Source organism: Acomys minous, assembly GCF_964271855.1.
Source record: "Acomys minous genome assembly, chromosome: 10".
In the NCBI taxonomy this organism is placed as follows: Eukaryota; Metazoa; Chordata; class Mammalia; order Rodentia; family Muridae; genus Acomys; species Acomys minous.
In genome coordinates this window covers 69,999,199-70,019,686 of record NC_140491.1, presented here as the reverse complement: position 1 = coordinate 70,019,686, position 20,488 = coordinate 69,999,199, and the positions used below count along the sequence as shown (strand labels likewise).

The window sequence follows — 20,488 nt, the reverse complement described above, 5'->3', positions numbered from 1 at the left end:
TTTCCCCGCTGCCTTCTTTCTGGACCCCAATCCTGTGGTACCTCAGACACAAGGCCATTGAGCTGCTGAGAAAGTTGTCGCAGACTCTCAGTTGATGAGAAAGTCCTGAGGAAGGAGACATAAGGTCAGGGGTGCAGGTAGTTGGATGGGCTGGGGTTCACAGGGCAGAGGCCTGACTGCCTCAGTAGGGGACACTTACTTGGTCTCCTCCATGAGGTTAGAGCAATTGCCAGCATCATGGCTCTGTGTGAGCAGAAAGAAATAACGCACCACAATTCAGCGTCCCCTCACTATCACACAGGGACAGGGCGGGCCAAGCTCATCCACCCCCCATCTCCACCCCTCCCCATGCCAGGCTCCAGGAGCCTTCCCTGGACCAAGCTACCTGAAGAGAGAAGAGCGTTCAGAGAAGGTAGAGTCCTTCGGGAAGTAGACAGGAGGGCAGCCGGCAAAAGGGAAAGAGCACAAACCTGAGGTGATGCCATGCTAGTGAGATCAGCTTCGGGGGAGGGGACAACACCAAGAAACATAGTGTCGTCAGCAGCAGTTGGCGGTGCAGGAGCGGTGCGGTCTGTGGGCGCCTGCCATAGAACAGAGCAGGGGGAGTTAGAAGACCATGCGGGAGAGAGGCGCCTCACCGCCATGGACGGGAGGTGATGGGGCAAGCAGGGTAGCACAGCAGCAGGCACAGGACAGTCACACATGCTGGGAGCTCCTGGGGTAAAGACATGGCCTGCCCAGGCCTCAGGCCACTTGGTAGCATTTTGAAGGGCCAGAGAGCAAAGCAGGGGCTGCAGGGTCTCCTTCCTGAACACCCCAGGACCTTGTTCCCTCTGGAGCTCTGACCTGTGGCAGCCGCAGCAGGTAGGAGGAAGTGCCCACGTCCAGCAGCCAGAGAGCTCGGCTGCCTGACTGTGCCCCTGACTGTGGGCCCTGCTCCTGGGATGGACTAGCTGTCATGGTCAACATAACTGTTCTCCCCTTTTCCTCTAGCGTTCCTGCCTTCCCTCCTCCTAGACCCACATGCTGGCTGGGTTTGTTGATTCAGCAACAACTGGATAGAGCAGGGATCAGTGGATGCTCTTTGGCTTGAACAATCCAGGTGATCACATGACCCTCCCAGGAACAGCAGCCAGGGACCAATCCTAGGCTTTAGGATGTGAGGGCTTCTGGAAGTCTCCCCACTTCCCTGGCAGGAACACCTGCTTGCCCAGCTGTACCCAGTCTCTCCTCAGGCTCTGGCCTCACTCTTACGTTTTATTTTGTTTCGTTTGAGACAGGGTCTCACCATGTATCGCTGGCTGTCCTGGAACTCTCTTTGTAGACCAGGCTGGCCTCGAACTCACAGAGATCCGCCTGCCTCTGCCTCCCGCATGCTGGGATTAAAGGTGTGTGCCACCACTGCCTCACTCTTAGAATATGTCTCTGGCTTAGAAATCTTCTAATGTCCAACAGGCCAGATGAGTAGAGAATGGGAAGACACATGGAGACGGACAGGAAGCCCAGGCCTGTGCAGCAAGGCGGGGCTGGGAGGGAGTGGCCATGCCTTTCTCTAAAGTGAGGGCTCCTTGCTTTCTGTAGCCTTGAGTCTCAAGCCTCTTGAAATGCTGACCCAACTTTCTCCTTTGAACAAGTGAGAAAGAACCTCTGAGAACCAGGGGTGAGCCTCACTCTTTCAGGATTACCATGGCCAAGTCCCTAGAATACCATGGTGACTGTCAGCTTTGAACCACCCAGAGGCGTTGCCTCGATAACATCTACAGTTGAATATAGTAAGAACAGGGACACAGTGGCATCTGGCCGAGCCTAAGACAGTCTGGGGGGTGTGGCATTCCCAGCAATACATCCTCCTGGGCACCTTAGAAAGGTCTCTAAGACTGGCACCATTCAGAGAGACAACAAACACGTATTTTTCTAAGCACCTTTTGGTTTGAGTTTCAGGTTTTGAGTCAGGGTCTCTCTGACGGTCAGGCTTGCCTCAGACTTGCTATAGAGCCCAGGCTGGCTGACCTCAAACTGGAGACCATCTTTCTGTCTTAGTTTCCCAAGAGTAGGATTACAGGGACAGGACACCATGCACTGTTGGGGGACTTTCAAATAACTTCCCAGTTTTAAGTCTTACAGCTAAGCATAGAGTTTTTAAAAAGTTTTCACTCTACTCAAAATGTCCTATCCCATCAGAAACTACGTTTATCTTTCCACAACTTTCTGTTTCATCTCTACTCAGGAAATCCCAAGTCTCCCTCATTCAAAAATCAGTGGCTGGAGCAGGGTGTGGTGGTACACACCTTTCAGCCCAGCACTCGGAAGGCAGAGGCAGTCAGATCACTGTGAGTTCCAGGCCAGCCTGGTCTACAAAACAAGTTCAGGACAGCCAAGGTTACACAGAGAAACCCTGTCTCAAAAAGCCAAAAAGCAAACAAACAAAAACAAAACAAAACAAAACAAAAAATAGTTACTAGGGCTGGAGAGATGTCTCAGTGGTTAAGGGCACTGTTTGCTCTTCTAAAAGACCTGGGTTCAATTCCCAGCACCCACAGAGCATCTCATAACTGTCTAACTACAGTCCCAGGGGACCTGATGCCCTCCTCTGGCCTCTATATGCACCATACACACGTGTCATACACAGACCCATACAGGTAAAATATCCATATACATAAAAAAATTTAAAACCTGAACATGTTCAGGAAAATATTTTTAAAAAAGAAAACCAGTTAACTAATTCCAGAAAGGTTTCTTCCCCTGCCCCTTTGGTTTTTCGAGACAGGGTTTCTCTCTGTAGCCCTGGCTGTCCTGGACATTCTTTGTAGACCAAGCTGGCCTTGTACTCACAACAATCTGCCTGCCTCTGCCTCCTAAGTGCTGGGATTAAAGGCGTGCGCCATCACGCCCAGACCAGAAAGTTTTTAAAAACGTAAGTTTTCAAAAAGTGTTTTCCTGAACAGAAGGGCTGGGTACTCCAGTGTTTTCCAGTGAGGAAACTGAGGCCCTGGCTCTCTGTGTGACTGTAAATATGTGACACCCGTCCCCACATGCAATGTGCCACCTCTGAGCTGAGAATTGAGGCACAGCCCCTGTGCAGAGCCAGGGGTGGCTCTGTTGGCTGGAAGAGTCCAGCTCTACTGTGAGTCCTCACTGCTCCATGCCCAGTCTGGCAGGGTGTGGCCGTGGCTCAGTCACTCCTTCAGTTGGCAGAAGCCCGCTCCTTTTGTTTGGCACATGTCCCCTGGCACATGTTACTGTAGAAGCAGTACAAAGTTGTGTCCAGGAGGCCATCTCTAAGCCCTGGGAAGGCAGGTCCTGTCCCAGTGGACTCCCTACGTCTCTGAAAGGTGCCTGCCTGTCAGCTCACTGCTCCCCTAATTCCCAGCTCTCCATGTGGATAAACATGACCCATTTTTCATCATCAAAGTAGCTGCCAACGCCTCCTTCTCCAGCCTGGAGGCCACTGGGAAGCAGCTTTCCTGTTGCTGTATTAGGCATCCTGGAGATCACATAACACCTTGTCTATCCTGGTGTTTGTTCGAGACAAAGTCTCACTCTGTAGCCATGGCTGTCTTGGGACTTGCCATCCTCTTGCCTCAGTCTCCTGAATGCTGGGCTTATAGGCATGTGGCACTACACCTGGCCTCTTCGTCTATTTTTGTCACTGTTTATCAAAGTGCCTTTCCTATCAAGGGCCCCCTGATTTTTCAGACTTTACCTCTTTGACAGTTTCTTTTCTTTTTGTTTTTGTTTGTTTTGTGTTTTTTCGGACAAGGTTTCTTTGTGTACCCTGGTTGTCCTGGAATTGTAGACCAGGCATGGCCATTTTCTCCCAGACTCAGAGATCCGCCTGCCTTTGCCTTCCCAGTGCTGGGATTAAATGTGTGTGCCACCACCTTAGTTAGAAGCAGTTAGCCGGGTGTGGTGGAGGCAAAGGCAGGCGGATCTCTGTGAGTTTAAGGCCAGTTTGGTCTACAAAGTGAGTCCAGGACAGCCAAGAATACACAGAGAAACCCTGTCTCAAAAAAAAAAAAAAAAAAAAAAAAAAAAGAATCACAGATGTCTGTGGCCTAGTTTTTGGAGAAAGATGTCCAGAGGGCAGGAAGACCTAAAGGGTGTGCACCTGTGTTCCTATCTGTCCCAGTCTAACAGTACTGTGCTAGGCTTCCATAAACCGAGGTCTCACACACCTGATCTGGAAGGTACTTCCCCAATTAGCTTTAACTTTCAAGGTGAGTCTCATCTTCTCTAAGACGAGAAATGATACAGGAAAAGAAAGAAAACTCCAATCAAGCCGGGGTCGGGGGTGGGGGGTGGGGTGGGGGATGGCGTATGCCTTTGACCCCAGCACTAGGGAGGCAGAGGCAGGTGGAACTCTGTGAGTTCGAGGGCAGCCTAGTCTACAAAGTGAGACCAGGATAGCTAGGGCTCTTGTTACACACAGAAACCCTGTCTTGAAAAACAACAACAAAACCCTCAAAAAACCCCAAGCAAGCAAGCAGTTGAAGAAGCAGACACAGGGGCTGAGGGTAGGTTAACTGAGGCAACATAAAGTAAGCCAGTGGCAGAGGGTCCCTCAAAGCAGGGAGGCCTCCGTGGCATGCACAACTGGGAGAGCAAGCCAGAGGGAATCTCAGCACTGCCTCACCTTCCTCTTGTCTAATGGGGGGAGCGAGACCCCATTGGAACGGTTAAGGTCGGACACCAACACCTTCAGAATGTCCTGAATCTACAGCAGGCGAGAGGGAAAAGAAGGGCAGGGAGAGAGAGGCAAGAAAGTCAGGGCAGGAAGAAGAGAAGAGTCAGGGAAATGGAGTACTGGAGAGCAGAGGTCAGCACCCAGGCCTGCGCCGTCCTTCCAAACAGCCAGCTGCTGCCTAAGGGTCAGAGGCAGCCCTCGCCAGGGGTCCCCAAGGGATGCAGTCAGGTCTCTGGAGCAGTGCAGCGTGCACACGAGACCCTTTCCACAGACCCAGGGCTGCAGGGAGCAATGTGGAGAGGCCCTGACCCAAGTCCACCTTCAAAGCCAGACTCAGATAAGGCTTCGCTTTTACATGGCTAAGTGCAGATAGAAAGCAAGTGTGTGTGAGACACTAAGCCAATCGACCATCATCTTGCGGGATGAAGAAAGTGTGTGTGTGTGTCTGTGTGTGTGTGTCTGTGTGTGTGTGTGTTGGTCAGGGGTGAGGTAGGGGTGCTTTCCTAAGGTAATCGAGCAAGCTCAGGACAACAATGGACTTAAAACTTACATCTTATCTGACTGATGCTGCATTTTAGGAAAGCCTGAGAACAAGGGACTCCCTCTGCCCTGCCTGGTTTCCACCCCAAACCAAGAAAACCGAGCAGCCCCTATTGTTGACTCACTGTTAACTCTACAACACACTTTCTATTAGGGAAATCAGCATAAAAACAACTGAAATAAACAGCATTTAACTTTATAAGTTTACATTAAACAATATTACCATTATTTTATAGATATGTAAAAAGTAGCTCAGAACTGAAACAACTTGCCCTAAATCTGATCGTATTTCTAGCTGATGGAGAGGTAAGATTCAGACCCAGGCCTTACTTTTCTGTGCTGAGATAAAACTCAGGGTCTCTTGTGAGGCAAGACCTAACTCATTACCACTCAATGAGGCTCCAAGCCCCCAAAGCCAGAATTTTTAACCAGTGCCTGACACATCCATCTGAGCCGCAGCCCTCCCCTCTGCCGCTCCCTGCCCCCCCCCCCAATCCCCAGGAAATCTACAGCCAAGACTCACATCCCCTGGTGACTGACAATCATTGGCGGCGGTTCTCTCGGGGCTACTGCCATTTTTAATCTTTTTCTTCTTCTTTGCTCCTGCGGGAACACCGGGGCTATTCTTTTGCTGATACTCTCTCAACTGTGGAAAGAAGAGCAGAAAGAAATGAAAGCACCTGCCCCACACTCACAGCCTGTACTCCACGGTTCCAGTCTGATGAGGCTTTTCCCTTGTGTTTCTATATGCATCGTCTGTTTGAGACAGGGTCTCAGGTATGCTGCGCTGGGCTCCAGCTCACTATGCAAATGTGGATGACTCTGAACTTCTGATCCCCCTGCTTGACCCTCTAAAAGCACCAGGATTACAAGTCCGCGTCACCACACCTGGTTTACACCATGCTACAGATCAAGCCTAGGGCTTTGTGCAGTTAAGCATTCTACAGCTGAGCTCCACACCAGTTTCCTCCTATGCTGTTTTTATAAAAATACTTTGTTTGTTTTTTGGAGACAGGGTTTCTCTGTGTGTAGTCCTGGCTGTCCTGGACTTTGTAGACCAGGCTGGCCTCAAACCCAGAGATCCACCTGCCTCTGCCTCCTAAGTGCTGGGATTAAAGGCGTGCTCCATCATGACTGGCTTCTTTTTTTTAATGGTGTTTTGCCTGCATGTGTGTCTGTGTGAGGGTGTCAGATTTTAGAGTTATAGACAGTTGTGAGCCGCCATGTGGGTGCTGGAAATTGAACCCAGGTCCTCTGGAAGAGCAATCAGTGGTCCTAACTGCTGAGCCATCGCTCCAGCCTCCTATAAAAATTCTCTTACACACACAAGTCTCCTGTAATGGCCTCACAATTCTTTTTTTGTTTTGTTTTTGGTTTTGATTTTTGCTGTCCTGGACTCACTTTGTAGACCAGGCTGGCCTCGAACTCACAGAAATCCACCTGCCTCTGCCTTCCTGAGTGCTGGGATTAAAGGCGTGCGCCACCACACCTGGCTCATAATGATCTCTTAGTGGCAAAAGAAATGTCATAGCTAAGAAGGCAGTAATTGGGTTGGGAATGCAGCTCAGTGGAATATTTGCCTAGCAGTCAAGAAGCCCTGAGTTCCTTCCCCAGCAGCACACACTCCTCGACACACACAGACACACACAGACACACAGACACACACACACACACACACACACACACACACACAACACAAAATTTAAGCTCAATCTTCTGATTCCCAGCTCTGGATTTTGCAGCTCCCAAAGGGAAAAACCTAGAGGTAGAGCTCAGAGAGTAAATACACCCAGGGACTAGCTGGGTGTGCTGTCACCTATCTGTAACCCAAGTCTAGGGTGAGGCAAGAGCAGTGAGAGTGAAGCCAACCTGGGCTACACGGCAATATACCCAGACTCAGAAGAAATGAAGCAAAGCACCCAGCAGACAAGAACTATACTTCAAACCCCCTCTGCTTGTCAAAACATCTTTTGTTTTGTTTTGTGTTTTTTTGTTTGTTTGTCTGGATTCTGCTTTTGTTTTTTGGGTTTTGTTTTGTTTTTTTTGAGACAGGGTTTCTCTTTATAATAGCCCTGGCTGTCTGGACTCACTTTGTAGACCAGGCTGGACTCACAGAGATCCACACCTCTGCCTCTGCCTCCTGAGTGCTGGGATTAAAGGCCCATGCAAAACATTTTATCTTACCGAGCACAGGTGGTACACACCTTTAATCCTAGCACTCAAAACAGAGGCAGATGGATGTCTGTGACGAGTTGAGGCGAGACAGGGTCCTTTGTTAGCACAGATAGCAGGCTTGATGGCCCTTCAGTTTCTAGGAATTCTGTCTCTGGGCTGATTAGATTCATGCTGCCATGTCTGGTTTTATGTGGGGTCTAGATTCAAACTCAGGTCCTCTTGTTTGTGTGGCCATCTCATTGTCAAAAGCTAAAGTACTGTCAATTCAACCTCAAGCCAATGGCTTCTTTTCTGTCTTCCCTTCCTCTGTGTGTGTGTGTGTGTGTGTGTGTGTGTGTGTGTGTGTGTGTGTATGTGGCAGTGCTGGGGATTGAACCTGGAGCATTATGCACAAGAGGCCAGCATACTACTGAGCCATGTATATATCTTCCTTTGAAAAAAAAAAAAAGATTGCTAGGCAATACCAACACTAGGGAGGAAGAGGCAAACTGATCTCTGAGTTCGAGGCCAGCCAGGACTACTATATCCTGTCTCAAAACAAATAAAAAATAAATTAAATTTTAAAAAGATGATTTTTACGTGGTATGAGGATTTTTGTTTTGTTTTTCCCTACATGTATGTACATCATGTGCATGCAGTATGCTAAGGAGCTAGAAGAGGGCATCAGACGCAGCGTGGGTGACGGGAGCTATACCCAGGTCCTCTACAAGATCAAACAAGTGCTTTTACCTGCTGAATCATCTCTCCAGCTCCCATTAGTACAATTTTTCTTTAAGTATGGAGTATTACATATAGCAAGCTGGTCTCAAACTCCATATATAGACAAAAATAACCTTGAAGACCTCTACCTCCAAAGTCTTGGGAACACAGGCATGCATTGCTATGCCCAGTCAGTGCTGTGTCAGGATCCAACCCAGCGCCTCATACATGCTAGGCATGCACTCTTGCCATCTGAGTATGATCTAGACAAACACCCTAACAACTTAGCTACAAGCCAAACCCCACTGGGGCTCTTTTTATCAACCCATATTAAAGCCACACAGCAGTACCTCCTAAACTTTTACAACATGGCACAAGGGCAGAAACCATGAAGGCACAGCCTTAGTGAACTTGGGATCAGCACACAGTCTAAGCACCATCTCAGAGAAGTCTTTACAGACCTATGAAAACGTCATTCCTGGCCTTTAATGTCTGTATCTCAAAAGAATCGTGGGAAAAGTGAGGCTTCAGAGAGAGATGCCTCGTGTTTATGCTGTGGCTCTCATCACCCCAGCTTGAGAGAACATAATCTGGTGGAATTTTACGCTGTTAAGTTCAGTCCCCGCCCCCCACCCCCAAGAAACCGATCCACACTGCTAACATGCATTTTGCTCCAGAGAGATTTCAGTCTCCCCAGAGAGTAGAAAACTGAAAAACTTCAAGCCAACCGAAACCCGTTCTTCCATGTCAGCAAGGGACACTGACTGTTTTGTGCTCACATTAATGCTAAGTTATGGGAGTGTGGGCACCCAAAGCATCTCCGCACTAGGTTCCATCCTCGAGCTCCCTTCCAAGTAGGAGGAATAGGTGCTCCACTAGAGAAACAGGAAAAGGCATTAGGTGAGCAGGTGGGACGATCCAAGATCGGACTCCGGGTACTAATGACAGTTTCGAGGGGGGCTGTGACGTAACTACATTCCACTCCACACTACCAACGCCCGAGTCGCCCACAGGGCCAAGACCGAGGTCCTCGGGGACAGGAGCCCACGGAAGTCTGGGTTGGGGCGTCTGGAGTCCAGGACCGAGAGACTCCGTGACACTGGCCAAAGTCACCTAGGGGCGACTGGGAGGGCGGGGGCTGGGTTGTTGAGGGGGCGGGGCTGGCAGAGAAGACTTTACTAGGGGAGCCCAGGGCACAGAGGGGTTCCTCCCGTGTGCCTCGGAAAAGGCTAGGACTCTGGTTATGGTTCGGCCGTTGGAGGAGCTCGGGTGGGGTCAGGGGGCCGCGACCCGGAGCGCTTTACCTTTTTCTTGGCCGCAGCCAATTTGCTCTGCCTGGTTTCTTCCGACATCCCGGGGCGGGGAGGGGGGAAGCGGGGGGGCCACATCACCACGATCCCGGCAGCCACCGCGGAACTGCTTCCGGCAGCTACATCGCCTCGGTAAGTGCCAGAGAAGGCGGGTGCAGAGCGCCACTAGGCCAAGCGTGGCATGTATTCTCCAAGCCCATTGGCTGATGAGAACGATGACTGACAGGGAGGTGTGGCCACGTCGCCGCGAGGCGGGAGCGACGGGTGGAGTTAACGACGAGAGCTGCGCGCGCAGCTGTGACCCCTCGCGGCCGCCTATCGGAGGAAGGGGCGGGGCCTCTCTAGCTTGGTGCGCGCGCAGCTTGACGGGAGTTGGTCGGCGGTCTCCGTCGAGGATTTCTCGTTAGCTCAAGGCAACCGTTTAACCTTAACCCTGGACCCTTCTGAGGAATTTCGGTCCCCGCTCAGGGTACCTCGGACCTCAGGGTTCAGGAGGTGGGCGACGAGCGCGCAGCGCTCCATTTCACAGCTCTTTCCCGACTCCTCAGGCCTCGCCCCTGACCACCTCTCACCAGGCCCCTTGTAACCCGTTCCCTGCACAGTTCCCTCCCCACAATGCGAACCCCGACCTCCAAGCCCTGCTCCATCCCGGTAGCTCAAGTAATGCCCCGGCAGCAACATCCCGCGCCCCCTCATTGGCCCCATCCTCATCAGCCTTTTCCCCGGCTTCCTCCCCAGGACTGAGTCAGAATTTAACCAAGGTTGCTATGCGCCCTTCCGATCACCGGTGAGTATGTCAGCCCCACCCCTCCCTCCCTCCCTCCCTCTGCATCCCAACACCTGCCCACCCATCTCCTCCCTTTTCGAGAGCCTTCCGCCGCCGAGCTGATCTGAAGCATTAATTAGTCCTTTCCTAAGCCCGCTCCTTCCTTTTCCTTCCTCGGAAGAGGGGTCCTGCCCTCCCACTCCTTCCTGCCCGATGCCTGCGCTTTCCCAGCCTCCTCCTGCTCGCAGCTTTGTCTCCCCTTCCCCCGCCTGCCTTTCCCCCATAGTTTCCCAATCAAGGAATCTCTCCTTACGCAGGCCACGCCCTGAACTACCAGTAGTACTATCTCCTTTTTCCGCGTCACCCCCAAAACTCACCATCCTTCATTTCACATCCTCAAATAATAATCTTTTTTAATTACTCTTTAAGATGAAATTATGATTCACTCCTTTCTAGTAATTCCTTTTGTTCCTTATCCGCCCTACCCCCTTCTGAGACAGTTGTTAAATCTGAAGATGGGAGGAGGAAGCCCACCGACCCAAGTCATCATGGCCAGGTCAATTAAGTCAAACAGTTAAAGCAAGCTTTTTCCTTCATGTTCACCAGCTGCCTCCCCCCTCCCCGCAAAGGGGGCGCTTGAGAGGTCAGCCTCGGATGTGAGGAAGACCAGGCTTTTAGAGCTCAGGGGTAGGGGGTTTCCAAATGGGAGGGGGGTTGGCAGGAAAAATAGGTGAGGTTACAGGAGCAGAACATAAGCATGAACAGTCACGACTGCCGTTGCTGGAACAGGAGGCACAGAGCCATTTGTGGTTAAGGTTACAGGTGGGACATACCCAATTATTGAGAAACAGGTCTAATCATAAACCGAGCTTGGTTTGTATTTACTACAAGATGGCTTTCAAGCCTAAGATGGAGGCAGGCTGGTTCTTCACAGTCTCGTGTTCCCAGGCAGTCCCAAACTCAAATCTGTATTCAAGGATGCCCTTGCGTGGTCTCACTACATAGTCCAAACTTTTCATCCTCCTGCCTTAGCAACTCCCCAAATGCTGGAGAGTAAAGATAAATTGCCAGGGGAAACTGTGGGGACATGAGAAAAAAAGAGCACCTTGGGCAGGGTTGTGGTGGCCCACACCTTTAATCCCAGCACCCACAGGGCAGAGGCAGGCGAATCTCTGTGAGTACAAGGCCAGCCGAAGCTACACAGAGAAACCCTATCTCGGGGAAAAAAAATTACCTTAATTTTCGAATCAGGGGTGCCAGCACAGTTAACACTTGCTGCAAATGTTTACAACATAAAGATTTGGGGTTTGGTTTGTTTTTTCAAGACAGGCTGTCTCTGTGTAGTAGCCCTGGCTATCCTGGAAGTCTCTTTGCCTCCAGAGTGCTGGGATGAAAGGTGTGTGCCACCATGCCCCAAAAGACAGTTTTTGTTGTTGTTGTTGTTTGTTTGTTTTTTTTAATAGTTTTTGGTTTTTTGAGACAGGGTGAATAACAGAACAAAGGCTTATACCACCACACCTGCCTTTTATTATTTTTTTTAATTAAAGTTACACTTTAAAATGTGTTTTTAGTGTGTGTTTGTGGGAGAGTACAGATGGAGGTCAGAGAACAGCCTTTGCCTGTTCCTTCCTACAGTGAGTCCAGGGATCCAATTCAGGTCATTAGATTAGTCAACAAGGGCTTTGACCAGCTGAACTGTACCATGGCTTCCAATAATGCTCTTAGGGAAAAATAGTTCCAAATAGGACTGTTAAAGTAGCAGTAAGCCAGACTTAAAGCTAGACTTTGGGTAGGACCTCACTCTTCACCCAGAACTTTGTTTACAGTAAAGTTGATATCTTAATTTTCTGCATCGTTGTCATGTAGGGTTCTAATTATTCATTGTAAACCTGTCAGGCAGGTGTCAGGAGCTGTGGAACCACCTGTAATCACTTTCAAATTCCTTAGCAAACCTTTGAGTAATTTTATAAGTCACCTATATGTGATTTGTTTAGACAGAAATGTGGCCAGGAGTGGTGACCCTTGTCTTTAATACCAGGTGCTCTTGGGAGGCTGAGGCAGGTACAGATGAATTTCAGTGAGTTAAAAACCAGCCTGGTCTACATAGTAGTGAGTTTCAAGACAGGGCTACCTAAAGTAAGAATAAAAACTCCAGTCTCCTTTGGAAGCCCATACCTTCACTTGAGTTTGTCTCATTTTTTCTCTGGGTAGTTTTGTTCTTTTTTTTTTTTTTTTTTTTTTTGTGGGGTTTTTGTTTTTTGTTTGGTTTGGTTTTCAACACAGGGTTTCTCTCTGTAGCCCTGGCTGTCCTGGATTCACTTTGTAGACCAAGCTGGCCTTGAAATCACAGAGATCCATCCGCCCGCTTCTGCCTCCCTGAGTGCTGGGATTACAGGAGTGTGTCACCGTGCCCAGCTCGTGAAATCCTTTTCTTTGACAAAGCTTTGGATTGAGCTTTACCTGAGCTGCAGCACCTGAGAAGCTGTCAGGCTGGCCCAGCTGCCGCCCACTCGCCCTTTGAAGTCCAGCGTCTTCCCAAAGCCTTACCCCTTACTTTTGGCTCTAGCAATGTTAGACGCTTCCGTAGCACATTGTTCTTCAAAGCTTTTATTAGACTTGTAATTAGTTGTTGGCTCTCTCACTTGATAAATATTGTCTATTGTGTGCCCAGCTACTGTTGGAGGCACTGTGGTGTCAGCAGTGGACAAACACACAAAGTCCTTGTTTCCTTGGAATTTACCAAGAACACAGTGGTGTGAACATAAAAATGAAATGTACTGGAGGCCAGTGTGGTCTGCAAAGCGAGTCCAGGATAGCCAAGACTACACAGAGAAACCCTGTCTTGAAAAAACATACAAAAAAGAAAGCCCAAAAATTAAAAAAAAAAAAAAAAAAGTACGTGTCAGGTAATGAGAAATGATGTAAAACCTCAGGATAGGTGGAAAGATAACTCAATGGGTAAAGGGCTTGCCATGAAAGGGCCTACCAGAACCCATGTGAAAATTGCATGCAGAACCATGCATATAAACTGGGCATGGTGCCGCACACCTTTAATCCCAGCACTGGGAGGCAGGTTGGTGGAGCGCCTGAATTGGAGGCCCACCCTGGTCTACAAAGTGAGTCCAGGACAGCCAAGGCTACACAGAGAAACCCTGTCTCAAAAAAAGGAACATGCATATAATCCCAGTACTGAGGCGGAGACAGCAACAACCCCAGGACTTGCTGGCCAGCTGTCTAGCAAAATCAGTGCTAAGAGAGACCCTGTCTCAGAAAATAAGGTAGAGAGGGAGTGGAGAAGACACTAGGCATGCAGATGGCTCACTGGTTAAGAGTATATATATATACTGGGGCTGGAGAGATGGCTCAGAGGTTAAGAGCACTGTGTGCTCTTCCAAAGGTCCTGAGTTCTAGTCCCAGCAACCACATGGTGGCTCACAACCATCTATAGTGAGATCTGGTGTCCCCGTCTGGTGTGTAGACATACATGCAGGCAGAGCTCTGTATACATAATAAATAAATCTTTTTTTTTTTTTAAGTGTATACTGCTCTAGCAGAGAGGATCAAAGTTTAGGTTCCAGTACCCATATCAAGTGGCTCAATCTCCTAGAACTCAGCTACAGGGGGATATAAAGCCTTTTGCCTCCATAGACATCTGCACTGGTGTACATACTCCCTACAAAGATAATTTAAAATGAGATAAAGTTAGATCTTGTCTACCCTTCCCCCATTTTTTGTAGAGTAAAAATAAAATTGATGTGCTTTATTTGGGGCTGGAGGCACTATGACAGCTGTTCTCAACCTGTAGGTCATGACCCCTTTGGGGATTGAACAACCCATTCACAGGGTTGCATTTCAGATACTTACAATTCATACCAGTAGCAAAATTACTGTTAGGAAGTAGCAATGAAATACATTTTATGGGTGAGTGTTACCACAGCGTGAGGAACTGTATTAAAGGAGGATTGAAAACCACTGCAAGCTGTGCATGGTGGCGCACACCTTTAATCCCAGCTCTTGGGAGGGAGAGGTGGGTAGATCACTGAGTTGGAGCCTAGCCTGGTCTACAAAGACTCCAGCATAGCCAAGGCTACACAGAAACCCTGTCTCGGAAAAAAAGAAAACAAAACCACTGCAATGAGGTATATGCATGTGGAAGGAGTCATTTTCCACCACGTGGGCTTTAGGGATAGAACTCAGATCTGTTAGGTTTGTTAGTAAACACTTTTTACCAGCTGAGCCATCTTGGCCCTTCTGAAACAACTTTTTTTTTTTTTTTTTTTTTTTTTTTTTTTTTTGAGACAGGGTTTCTTTGTATAGTCTTGGCTGTCCTGGACTCACTTTGTAGATCAGGCTGGCCTCAAACTCACAGTGATCCACCTGCCTCTGCCTCCTGAGTGCTGGGATTAATGGTGTGCACCACCACCGCCCAGCTTGAAACAACATTTTTAATGTACTGTGTGTGTGTGTGTCAGAGGACAGTTTTTGTTTTTCGAGACAGGCTTTCTTTGTGTAGTCCTGGCCGTCCTGGACTCACTCTATAGACCAGGCTGGCCTAAAACTCACAGAGATCCCCAACTGCCTCTGCCTCTCTGAGTATTGGGATTACTGTCATGCACTACCACACCCAGCTTTTCTTTTTTTTCTTTTTAATATTTTTATTTTATGCGCATTGGTCTTTTGCTTCCACGGGAAGGTGTCAGATCTTGGAATTACAGACAGCTGTGAGCTACCATGTGGGTGCTGGGAGTTGAACCCAGGTCCTCTCAGAAGAGCAGTCAGTGCTCTTAATGGCTGAGCCTCAAAAATTTATTTATTTTTGAGACACTTTCTCTTGTAGTCCTGGCTGTCCTTGACTTGCTTTGTAGACCAGGCTGTCCTGGAACTCACAGAGATCAGCCTGCCTTTGCCTACCAAGTGCTGGGATTAAAGGCATGCGCCACCACGCCTGGATATTGTGTGTGTGTGTGTGTGTGTGTGTGTGTGTGTGTGTGTGTGTGTAGGTGTAGGTCAGAGGGAAAAATTTTTTTTAGCTTTATGATTCTTTGTGGATTTCACATCATGCACCCCAACCCCACTCATCTCCCTGTCACTTTCCTCCAAAAAAGAAAAATAAATGCCATTGTGGAAGCTATAGTGTGTCCCCTGTGTTCCACAGTATATCCTTTTGTCTTCACTTACTCACTTGCAAATGGTCATTGCAGCCACCCTGCTGACCCTCTCTTCCCCAAATAAAAGCTGGGTGTGTTGGCGCAAGCCTGGGATGCCAGCACTTAGGGAGGCAGAGGCAGGCGGATCACTGAGTTCAAGAACAGCCTGGTCTACAGAGTGAGTCCAGGCATAGCCAAGGCTACACAGAGACACCCTCTCTTGAAAAAACAAAAAAAAAAGCAAATGTTCATTGCAATGAGTCGTTGGTCTCGTTTGAGGCCTCTGGCGTCTGCTGTCAGTTCTGGAGCCTCATAGGGACACCTCTCAGATATCCTGTTGCTGTCCTGTCAAGATTCTGCAGCTTTGGATCTGCAGGACTGGCCCCTTCATGAGTTTCAGCAGCTCATAGTTGGGATTGATGTTGGGGTAGGCCAACTCAAAGTGCTGGATCTGGGCCTGGCTGGTCAGCCCACCAATTCTCCTGCGCCCACGCCACCAGGGGGCGCTATCCAGCACTCCCCCAGCTAGCCTACCCTATGCCTCAGCTGGCAGGGGGGCAAAGCTAACCTCTTGCCCTCAGAGGGCTGGCTCACCCACTCCCATGCCCCCAGGGCCTACTCTGTTGTGCTCCCAGGGAAGATGCAGTTAATGCTTTCCTGTTTTGTAACTGGTGAGGGACAGGTCCAGCTCTCTCACCCAGAGGATTGTTTGGTTTAGTTTTTTGAGACCGGGTTTCTCTGTGTAGCCTTGACTGTCCTAGACTCACTTTGTAGACCAGGCTAGCCTTGAACTCACAGCAATCTGCCTGCCTCCACCTCCCGATGCTGGCCTGGTTCTGGGTTGTTAGTGTTACTGAGCCACTTTGCAGGCCCTTCTCTTCGCTTTGTGTGTCCCCTTGGATATCTTTCTTGGGGCTCCTGTCAGTGCTGGCAGACAGTGCTCACTCGTCATTGCAGTGACTGATCACAAGCCAGAGACCTAAGAACAGGGACCATGGCTTCCTGTGTGTTTTCTGGCATTTCATCCAAAATAACATTTCCTGAAGATAAGCTGAGCACCAAATGCCATCCTTTACAGCAATGGTTCTCAACCTTAATAATGCTTCAGCCATAAAATTGTTGGTACTTCATCACTGATTTTGCTGCTGTTATGAGTCATAATGTACGGCAAATGCCCAATATGACACCCCCCCCCATGGGTTGAGAATCACTGTTTCATAAGTTCAGAGGCAAAAAGGGCAAAGATCGAAGTGTAGCCTTAGGGAAAGATTTTGTTGTCCAATGAGATGAATCCATTGACGTAGACGTGGGATCAGCCTGCAGGCCAATCTGTTTAGGATTAGGTTTAGATGGAATAAAACCCCAGGTACCTGCTGTCATAGCCTCCAGCCTCCATGAGGCTGCTTCCTCATCCCAGGCTGCTGGTCTACCCCAGCATTACGGCAACATTTCAGGCAGGGAAAGGCCAGGCTTAGGTATGTGCCATCCCTGGAAAGACCTTCCTTGGACATTACACACTTCTGACTATGGCCACACCGAATTCCAAGGAAAGCTGAGGCATAAGTGGCCTTCTGAGGGTCGGGGACCTATTACTACGCAGAAATAGGGCCTGGCGATTGATTGGAAGGACATAGGCTCTGATTTGTGGATAACTGGTCAGTCCAGCTGACAATATTTTTCCTGCCACTCAGCGGCCATCTCCCAAGTCTGAAGAGGCTGGTGAGGTGAGCGAGGAGTCTTTGAAGGCCGACATTCAGAAACTGAAGGAGAAGAAGGACATGCTGGACAGGGAGATCACCCAGCTAGTAACAGAGTAAGTCCTTGGTTTTTTGTCTTCTGAGACCCTGTATTCCAGGCTGGCCGTGCACTTGCTATGTGGAGGATAACATTGACTGGGCCTCCTGTGTCCTCTTAGTCATTACAGACAATGGCAACCACATCTAGTTTTTTGAGCAAGTCTTGCTGCCACTCCCGTGTGTGGTTAGGGTAACTTTGAGGCAATTGTGAAATGCCTCACATGCATAAAGCCTTGCTTTCCATCCCCATTGCAAGAAAACCAAAGGGCAGTGGAGCTCTGGCAGAGTGCTCATCTGCTATCCATAAGGCCAGGGGTTGATCCTAAGTCACACACAAGCATTCTCAACTTCTAATTAGTGCCTAGTAGCAGAAACCCAGCTGCACTAGCTTGGCATAGGAAATATTCAAAATTGGACTCTGTATTTTTGCAACTGTTCTGGGAAGTCAGGTTAGGATGAGCCTAGAACCAGGGTTTAGAAAGCTGTTGGAAGTGGAAGCAGTGACTATTTTGGTCTCAGTGTCTCTCTCTTCTCCTCTCCCTCTCTCCCCCTCCCCGCTCTCTCCCCCTCTCTCTACTCCTCTCTCTCTCTCTCTCCCTCTCCCTCTCTTCCTCTCTTCCTCCTCCTCCTCTTCTCCTTCTTCCTTCTTCTTCTTTCTCTCTCCTCTCCTCTCCTCTCCTCTCCTCTCCTTTCCCACCCCTCCCCTCCATTCTAGGCACACCTGACTACCATGGGTCCTTTCAGTGTGGAGTCTCAGCACCTAGGAGAAGCTGGCTTCTCCACAACTCCTAGGCTTCCTCAGGGTGGAGGCTGAGCTGTACTGGCTTGTTTATTTCACAGGAGGGAATCTGCCTGGTGACCTAAATTATGTGCTTATCTGTAGTCATGTGTCTAAAAACCACCCCTTTAAGGGACAAGACAGCTTGGCCAGGAATGAAGGGGTATCAGATCTTCTACCCATTATAAGCTTCAGGAAAGCAGGTTCCATCCTGTATCACTTTCCCCAGGGCCTAGCACCTAGTAGGACTATAGTGAATATTTGTTAACTAGATGCTAAACAAATGTCTCACTTGGGACATTCTCAGTTTATCTAATCATATTTGTTGTCCATTGCTTTCCCCAGGGGCTACCATGTGGTTGAACTGCAGGACCACATCGCCCTCCTCCATGAGTACAATGACATCAAGGATGTAGCACAGATGCTACTAGGCAAGCTGGGTGAGTCTCAAGGGGTCGGAAGGTGGTTCCTCCCCTCTCTGGGGGTGTTGGATCTTATTCCTTGGTAAAACCTGCCTTGCCAACTATCCCACTCTTTGTATCAATCCAATTTTAGTATATGTGCTGCCAAAGCAAGCACAACTGCCCTACTCTTATAAGCTACCCTGCTCCTGGAATACCCCAACCACTTTTCTCCCCAGTCTCTGCTGCCCCTGGGTATCCAGCGGAGCAGTTGTGTAGCTCTTGCTTTAGTCCCCAGGATCTCAAGCACATGTCTGACTTTGGAGTGAGTTTTTTGTTGTTTTGGTTTTGTTTTGTTGTTTTCTTATTATGTATAGAATGTTTTGCCTGCATGTACAACTGCAGGACAGAAGAGGGCACCAGGTCTCATTATAGATGGTTGTGAGCCACCATGTGATTGCTGGGAATTGAACTCAGGACCTTTGGAAGAGGAAGCTGTACTCTTAACCTCTGGGCCATCTCTCCAGCCCCTTGGAGTGAGTTTGAACAGGACTTAACCACTTAGAAGACTGGACTAAGGGTCCCTGTTCTTCCATGGCCTGCCATTGTCAATAAAATACCATGGATACCTCTGGTGACCGACTTGCTTGAATGGCAGCAAGGAGCAGGGCAGCTCTTTATAATAAACAGTGGGATTTAGTTCCTTCTCCAGCTGAATTCAGAGTCTTGAACCCAAGTAGATACCTATATGTTTGGGATGATTAGAGCAGCCTGCCGTGGAAATCAGGCTGGTTTGGGCTAAGATACTGTGTAGTTCATCTTACGTAAGCTCGGTAGCGCTTTACCCACAGTGGTGCACCCTGAGATTCTGCAGCCAGTGGCATAGTGTTTCATGTTGACCTGCTGCTGCCTGAGTTTTAGCCCTTGTTTCAGAAACCCTGCTAGCATTTGAGCTCCCAGAGCCCAGGGGAACTCAGGTTCACAGCAGAGAGGAGTCATGTGTCATTGGGAGTGGGTCCCAGCGGAGGGAACAGAAAATAGGAGGGAAACGAAAGTGTCTCAAAGGAGTGATCAGAGCCAAAAAAGGATGTGGCTGGGTGTTGTGGTGTATGCCTGAAATCCCAGCACTCTGGAGGCTGAGGCAGGACGTTCATAAGTTCAAGACAAAAAACAAACAAACAAACAAACAAACAAACAAAAACACAAATTCAAGACCAGCCTCAGTTCCATAGTGAGACCTGGTCGCAACAACAGTAATAAAAGTGTTATTGTTAGAATTCTGGTAGAGACGTGTCACCTCTAGGTCATATGACCTAGAGCCAGTGTCCTGGCACTTTCCTGTCTTTTCATTGAATATTTACTGAGCATTTCCTCTGTAGGTTCTCCATGGTGCTGGAACAGTGGTGGCATATGTGGCTTGGGTGTTAGTGTTGATAGTGGGCAAAATGATCCCTTAGTAAATGAACAGAAATGCTACGGTGTGTTAAGTTCAATGAAGGAAACAGCAGAGATGGGAAGGAATACTGAGGTCTGAAGATGGTGGCAGGAGAGAACAAGAGAAGACACCTCTGAGGAGAGCCTTCCCAGTGGAGAAAAGGACAAGTCTCTTAAGCAGAGCAGCGAGAGCGGCAGGATCACCTAGGCCACAGGCTGAAAGGCTGGCTACAGGCCATGCTGAAATGCTTGATGCGTGTGGGGCAGCCAGGCTTGCAGGGAGGAGGGAGTTAGATTACCTTTGCCATTTAGGTAAGGTGTGAATCTGGGCCCCAGGGTGGGGTTTGGGTGGTCAGGACAGTGGCCTTAGTTTGGGTTTTGACTCTCTCCATGGGATAGTAATTCAGTTTTCTTTTCTTTCAGCTGTGACCCGAGGTGTCACCACCAAGGAGCTCTATCCAGATTTTGATCTAGACCTGAGTGACTGAGCAGAGTCATGGAGATTTTACCCACAGCCCACGGGGTCGGGTGGATGGGGACATGAAGAACAGAGCCCAGACAGCGCGTTCATATGGTTTCCAGATAAACAGGGTTAGAAGCCCAAAAATTTCTAAAGCACTCAAACAGTCAGGGGTGGGTCCTAGAGAAGAGGGGTATTGGGAGGGGTCAGATTTGTTAGTGCTAAGGTTCCTAAATTTGTGACTGGATATGTGTGGTTGTCCATTTCGTTAATAAACACGAGCTGTCTGTGTCTCTGA

The 20,488-nt window shown here is 48.9% G+C and overlaps 2 protein-coding genes across 8 annotated transcripts in view; one reads left to right on the top strand and one right to left on the bottom strand.

Moving 5' to 3' along the window:
* The window catches only part of GOLGA2 (golgin A2), a 20,747-nt gene extending 11,032 nt beyond the window's left edge, over positions 1–9,715 (bottom strand). For 2 of the 7 annotated variants that reach the window (XM_084797870.1, XM_084797872.1), the window contains exons 1-6: positions 9,403–9,715; positions 5,748–5,870; positions 4,634–4,714; positions 471–581; positions 200–243; positions 42–105 (exon numbers count right to left, since the gene is read on the bottom strand). In XM_084797870.1, the coding sequence (XP_084653996.1) occupies positions 42–105; positions 200–243; positions 471–581; positions 4,634–4,714; positions 5,748–5,870; positions 9,403–9,486 (507 nt within the window). In that variant the 5' untranslated portion in view covers positions 9,487–9,715. The remainder of the gene's footprint in view (positions 1–41; positions 106–199; positions 244–470; positions 582–4,633; positions 4,715–5,747; positions 5,871–9,402) is intronic. The other 5 variants (XM_084797871.1, XM_084797874.1, XM_084797875.1 and 2 more) reach the window with 3 other exon arrangements.
* SWI5 (SWI5 homologous recombination repair protein) lies at positions 9,713–20,488 on the top strand (the record flags this gene model as incomplete). Its single annotated transcript, XM_084798965.1, has 5 exons — positions 9,713–9,903; positions 10,147–10,195; positions 17,013–17,134; positions 18,241–18,335; positions 20,154–20,488. Coding segments are annotated over 5 exons (522 nt in total), but the record flags the coding sequence as incomplete, so codon positions are not given.